General features: G+C 34.3%; 1 protein-coding gene across 1 annotated transcript; it reads right to left on the reverse strand.

Annotated features, from left to right (window-relative positions):
* Window positions 1-77: 77 nt before the first annotated feature.
* Window positions 78-1214, reverse strand: LOC138925540 (fibrinogen-like protein 1). The gene is made up of 3 exons (XM_070276289.1): window positions 903-1214; window positions 343-850; window positions 78-239 (listed from the first exon to the last, which is right to left on the reverse strand). Exons 1-3 carry the CDS (start codon window positions 1006-1008, stop codon window positions 185-187), a joined length of 669 nt encoding a protein of 222 aa, XP_070132390.1. The 5' UTR covers window positions 1009-1214; the 3' UTR covers window positions 78-184.
* Between the last annotated feature and the right edge of the window lie 5473 nt (window positions 1215-6687).

The raw sequence follows: 6687 nt of genomic DNA on the forward strand, positions 1-6687 counted from the left end.
TTTTTTGAATATTTTTTGTTGTTTAATTTATTTAAAAGTTTAAAATCTAGAAGAAAACACTTTATCTAATAAGCGTCTTTATAATAGAATTAATATAATTTCATTTTAGTGCATATGAAGATTGCATATATTTTCCAAAATTGTTTTATTGTCCAAGTCCGTCTTAAAAGACTTTTTGTTTTCTTCAATCTGTTTTTCGGATGTACATATCTATGAAATGATTTTCGTTCCCAATAGATCTAGCAATAGAAAAATAGATTTAAAACAATTATTCATGTTAGTTATTTTAGAAATGTCCAGTAGGAGATGAAACAAAATTAAAAACAAAATTCGAATACACACCTCATACTAGGTTCGAACCACCAGCCATAGCCCCATTCCTCCGCCAAATTACGACCAGGAACTCCATCCTCATATCGATCGAACGTGGAAAATTTAGAGCCCTGCTTAGGGCTCATCCATACGTCGTCTCCAGTACAATTGCCAATACTTTTCACCTTGTAACCTTCGCTTCGATCGCCCACTACAAAGTGGTCGAATCTTCTTGTCCCCGAACCGGCGTAGAGAACCAATTCATGAGGCTTTTCTCTGGTCAGACGGTGCAATCGATTGAGTCCAATAAAGAACTCATCGAAAAAATTTAATTCAAGATTTCCGAATCCACGTTCATAATCCTCATACGGGCGATTAAATATACGTGACCTATTTAATTTTCTGTAAACCAACCACCATCCAGAGCCAATGTCATCATATGAACAATAAGCCACTTTAATCGGGTCTAAGCCTGGTAGTTGGATTTCGCGAAGGTGGCTCCCCCCTTTTTGGCTTTGTGGACAAAGATCTGGAAAATCTGAAAAATTTTTTTGTTTTATTTTGTAAATGATTTTGTTCTGCCGGCTTACCTATGGTTTCCGTTTTCGACGTCGTCTGATTATTAATATTAAGCAGTGGAGTTGTTCGGACCTCTTCAGTTTCTGCTTCCGACTTTGTTGGATTATTTTCATCCATTCCTCCAATCTTTACTATTTTTGGCGGTGATGACTTGTCGATTTCTTCGCGGAACTGATTTCTCGACGTTGCAAGCTCACTTTTTTCTTTTAGTTCCGTAATTTGATCTTTTGAGCTTTAGAGCTTTTTAATTGTCAACTGCCAGATGCTTTCTGGAAGTGAAGGCCACGGGGAAGATTATCACGTATTTTTTTGATTGAACTGAACTTTCTACTGAAAGAGTCTGTGGGAATATTTCAACTGATGCTGCGAGTCTTGAAGATCCGGCTTTTTATAGCCGGTCGTGGCCTTGAGCTTGAAATTGAGCTTCAGAGTTTCTGATAAGGAATTGGGACACACCCACACATATGGAAAAGCCGAAATATTCCACAGACAGAACGCGTACGGAAGGTATTTTGAGATTAGAGAGAGGTGATTAGCAACAAGACCTGGTTTATGTTCTTAGCTTTTTTTTCTTAGTATATAAGAAGGCTTTATGTATATATATATGAATACGTAACAAATTATGAATATTTTACATTATTTATATTTTATGTTATTTTTATACCCTTGCAGAGGGTATTATAATTTTGTCCAAAAGTGTGCAACGCAGTGAAGGAGACATCTCCGACCCTATAAAGTATATATATTCTTGATCAGGATCACCTCCTGAGTTGATATGAGCATGTCCGTCTGTCCGTCTGTCCGTCTGTCCGTCTGTCCGTCTGTCTGTCTGTCTGTCTGTCCGTTTCTACGCGAACTAGTCTCTCAGTTTTAAAGCTATCGACTTGAAACTTTGCACACACCCTTCTTTCCTTTGCACGCAGTATATAAGTCGGAACGACCGGGATCGGTCGACTATATCCTATAGCTGCCATATAACTGATTCATCGGAAATGGTATAACTTTGGTGTTTTTAAAGTTAGAAAGTTCTAATTTAACATGAGAGCTATTTTTGGCAAAACAATACGACGTGCCAAATTTCATAAGGATCGGCCGACTATATCCTATAGCTGTCATATAACTGAACGATCGGAAATGACCCAACTTTCGTGTTTTTGAAGATAGAATGCTGGAATTCCATACAGATTCTATTTTTGGTCAGTTGATCCAACCTACCAAATTTCATAAGGATCGGCCGACTATATCTTATAGCTGCCATATAACTGAACGATCAGAAATGGTATTTGGTGTTTAGTAAAAATAACAACTTTGTTTTTTTTGACGATAGAAGCTTGGGACTTTTTTTTAGATTTTGTAATTTAATTAATTGGTTTTATTATAATGTAATCATAAGGATCGGCCAACTAAATCCGATGTTTGCGATATATATCCGGTTTTAACTGCAAGGGTATATCAACTTCGGCTCCGCCCGAAGTTAGCTTTCCTTTCTTGTTATATATATTTTTATATATTTTCTCCAAATGGAAAGTACTTTTCAAACAGATTTTAATGACGTCATAGTCGCCTTATAATGAATGTCGCGCTTAAAGGGGGTTTTCTAGTCTAAAATGTAAGAAAATCTAGACTTGATATTGCAGAGGGTATTATAAATTTGGTCAATAGTGTGCAACGCAGTGAAGGAGACATCTCCTATCCTATAAAGTATATATATCCTTAATCAGAATACAAGTATATAAGTCGGAACGGCCTTGATCGGCTGACTATGTCCTATAGCTGCCATATAACTGATTAATCGGAAATGGTATAACTTTAGTTTTTTTGTAAACTGACTGATTGGAAATGGTAAAAATTTGGTAAAAATTCCTTCATTGGACGCTTGAGACTTTTTTTAAATTTTGTTTTCTTATAAATTGGTTTTAAAATTTTCATAACAATCAGCCAACTATATTCGATATTTGCAGTAAACATCCCATCCGACATTATTTCATTTATTATCTTATTAAATAAAAAAAATACGCCAGAAAAAGCTTTCATATTATTAATTCATAAATAAATTTAATGTTTTAGAAATTTTATAAAAAAAAATCGAGTTTTTAAGCGAGTGTTGTTAAAGATTTTTTAAAGGAAAAAAAAATTATATGCACAGTTAAATGAAGTTGGAATAAACTTTGGACTTGATAACATACGAACTTGCATATTCGAAAGGATGCAAAATCTCATATTTTTAACAAGATAAAAAAAAAAACATAAAAAAAATAAATACAAATTAAAAAAGAAATTATTTTTTGTGTACGGTGACCGGAAATAATAAACCCATTCTTCCAATCAAGAAAAAAGAACTTCCTTCTCTCGGAAATTCCAGACGTAAATAAAAATAAAATAAAAAGTATAATTAAAACCTTTATCTTTTTTTAAGTGATGGACATAACATTAACCATGAAATACATAGAAATTATCAGTTTACCAGAAATTACCAATTTTCTTATCTCGGAGGTTCCAGGCGTCAATAAAATAAAAGTAAAAGAACTCTAATCTTTTCTTAAGTAATGCAAAAAAAAGAATATTTACAAGTCAAATAAAAACTGCGAAATAAACATAAAGAATAAGAAAATTAGATTTTTCAACGCTCTTTTTTAATAAAAATAAAAATATAAAAAAAAATCAATAATATTTTGGGCAGATTGTGACGGCTTGGCTGCCAAACGGCAACTGGCTCTGAGATCTGATGGGTCTCGGGTTATAAAGGAAAATTTGGGCATCTACCAGAGATGTCAGCTTCGCTCCAAACACTATCGATAAGGATAGTTCAACCCTGATAACAATAGTGCGATCAATCGATTATTTGTAAACTTAGTTGGCGTGGAAATGATTATCATTTTCCCTTTTAAAGTGTATTTGTGGGATACATTTTTCATTGGCCAAGTTTGTGAATCATCGCCTGCTAGAGTATGGCTCCCATGCCTCTTCTTATCAATATTTGATTCGAATTAATTGCTCTACTGTTCTCGTTAGTTAACTTAACTCTCTCCTGGCCTTTCGCTAGGTCTTTGTACGAGTGTTATGTATATTTTGCACTTCTCTCTTTTTTTTTTGTTGCTTTTCTCACACAGCTTTCACCCATTTGCAGTGTGTATTTGATTGAGGGATTTGCAGCGGATTTTGTGAAAAGGTTTTCCCCCAGAGGGTACGCAGAGATGCGGAGGCGAGGATTGACTGTACAGGTGAGCCAGGCCATACTCGGTTTCTCGGCAAAAAGATTAAATCATATTTAGCATAATGAGCCACGGGCCCGAGATTGTTTCAATATTTGCCAGTCGTTTATTTTACGCTAATTTAAAACTAACATTATAAATATTGATGGGGCCTTTCCTTCTATAGTGGTTAGTGCCCCGCCCCTCGATTCTCTTTCGTATTGCCCCTCGTAGCATCCCTACGCAGAGCCCGCAGTCTTTTGACTAATCGCTGGCGAAAGCGAAAGCAAATGTATGACATGCCCCCTGTGGTATTTTTATGCCCCGAGTTCACTGACTGACGGACAGGGGGCGGCAGGTGGCCGGTGGGCCGTGAGCGTGACCCGAGGGGCTGAGTGGGCGGTTTTAATAAGCAAGCACTGAGAAAAAATAGTGAATTTGAAAGAGTTAACTTCTCTAAGAAGAATATGTTTGAAAGAGAAGAAGAAAGAAAAATAATGTAGGGGCTTTTAATTTTAAAGAAATAAATTGTTGTTAATATTTTTTATTTTTTAAGTTTTTAAAGTTTATTGTAAAATTAGGAAATTTTAGTTTTCAGTGTATTTAAACGGTAAACGTCTTCCCGGCTGGCAAACATTTGCCGTGTGCTTAGTTAACGGTCTTCCACAGGTAACACACACACACACACACACACTAACTTACACACACCCACAGGTAACGGTAGCCGAACATGGTTGAGTGCCCCTGACGCGGAGCGGCGCGAATTAAGCGCAAACAAACAGGCGCCTGCCAGTCCCCTCCTCCACCCCGCTACACCCCTCTGAGCCATTACCATCCGCCACCGCTGAGGCCTATACGGCACCCCCTAACCCCAGCTCATGGGCTCCCAGAGGGCCATCAAATACACGCGTTTCAGGCAGAGATGCTCGAGTAGGCCATAAATATTGGTGTAGCTATTTTGATTATTTTATAAATTTTAATTAAATAAAATTAAACATTAAATGCAACATTATAATACCAATTTGATACCAATTTTCCAATTTTCCTAAAATTCTCAACCAGTTCTAGTGATGGTACCACAAAGATCAGAGCTCCGGGCTCAGATACTTTCCTTTTATAATAAAGACGTTGTGTGTATATCTAGTTCGTTTTAAAAAAGTGTGTGTTTATTTAAAAAAATGTGTTTTAAGTTAAAGTCTACTAAGTGAAAGTGAAATAATCTAAAGTGTAAGTGACCTTAAGCCAAAAAGTATTGGAATTATCGGGTAAGTTCTTTTTATAATTATTTTTTTTTATTTTTGACTTTGAATTATTATTGTTTATTTTTTTTTTATTAGCTTTTTTCTGTATTTATGTATTTAATAGTGTCCTTGTTTTTCAAAAATAAAATCTTACCTGTAATTATATTAGTGTGCCCATATCTCTTATGGATTAAGTGCCTTGTAACTATTTTGTATTTCACTGAATATGTAAATTTAATAAGTAATAAGTAAATTTTTATGAATTTTACATATTCATTAGAAGAGAAAATATGATGGACAAAAATTATGTCAAAAAATACAAGAATAATATAAAACACCAGTCTATAAAACTACTTAACTTTTAATATTTAAGTTATATAATTTATAAAGCACAAAATCATCCTTAAAAGGAGTTTTATTATTTATATATTTTCTTACCCATTTATTTTTAACCAATTAAAGGAAAAAAAAGCCAAAATTACAACACTGATTAAAAAAAAAAACAGAATAGGAGTTAAGGAGCGCTTCTGGGTCCCACGGCAATTGGTTTGCCGCTTTTGCTATCATTTTCGACAACTGTTACAAAGAACCCAGGCCCAGGCACCCAAGGAGTTAGTTGGCGGTTTAAAAATAGGGTCTTACAAGGGGGGCCTGGGGGGTATACATATTTAGGAGAGTTGGGAGGAACGGAAGTTAGCTAACTGGGACACTCGATCAGTGGGTTACCCAGTAGGTGTTCCAGGGATAAGCTATATGTTAAGGAAAATTTTAAAAAGCAAATATTTATAAAAATAAATAAAATAAAATTGAATGTACTATATTACAATATTCTAGAGATTATATGATAAATTTTTTAAATAGATTGGTTAAAGAACAAAGAACTAACTACAAATTTTGTAAGGTTTCTTTTTCAAACCATTTTTTAAAATAATTATATTTGCTTTATAATATATTTATAAACTATTATAAATTAAATAAAGTTTAATTATTTAAAATCTTCAAAAATAACTAAGTAAAATATATGAGAAATAATGGATTGGTTTTTACCAATCCATAACATATGAAAAAGTATGCTTATGATCCTCTGAAATATACTCATAAAACTATAATTTTAATCAAAAATCAATATTTTTTTTGTATATTTTTTTTCTTTCAAACTTTTTTTGAAAACCTGTAGCTCCTGTTGGAAGATTTCAAGCCCCTAGTAATATTACCCATTAACCTATTGAAACCGTTTTGGCTTGCAAACCATGAAGCAATGATACGTGGAAATGGTCGAGAAAAAAGTAACCAAATAGCAGCAGCTTTTCTTTGCCCATTTCCACGTTTTCCCTTGGCCACATCCTTCTGACCCTCTCGTCCTT

Source organism: Drosophila bipectinata, chromosome XR (assembly GCF_030179905.1).
Source record: "Drosophila bipectinata strain 14024-0381.07 chromosome XR, DbipHiC1v2, whole genome shotgun sequence".
In the NCBI taxonomy this organism is placed as follows: domain Eukaryota; kingdom Metazoa; phylum Arthropoda; class Insecta; order Diptera; family Drosophilidae; genus Drosophila; species Drosophila bipectinata.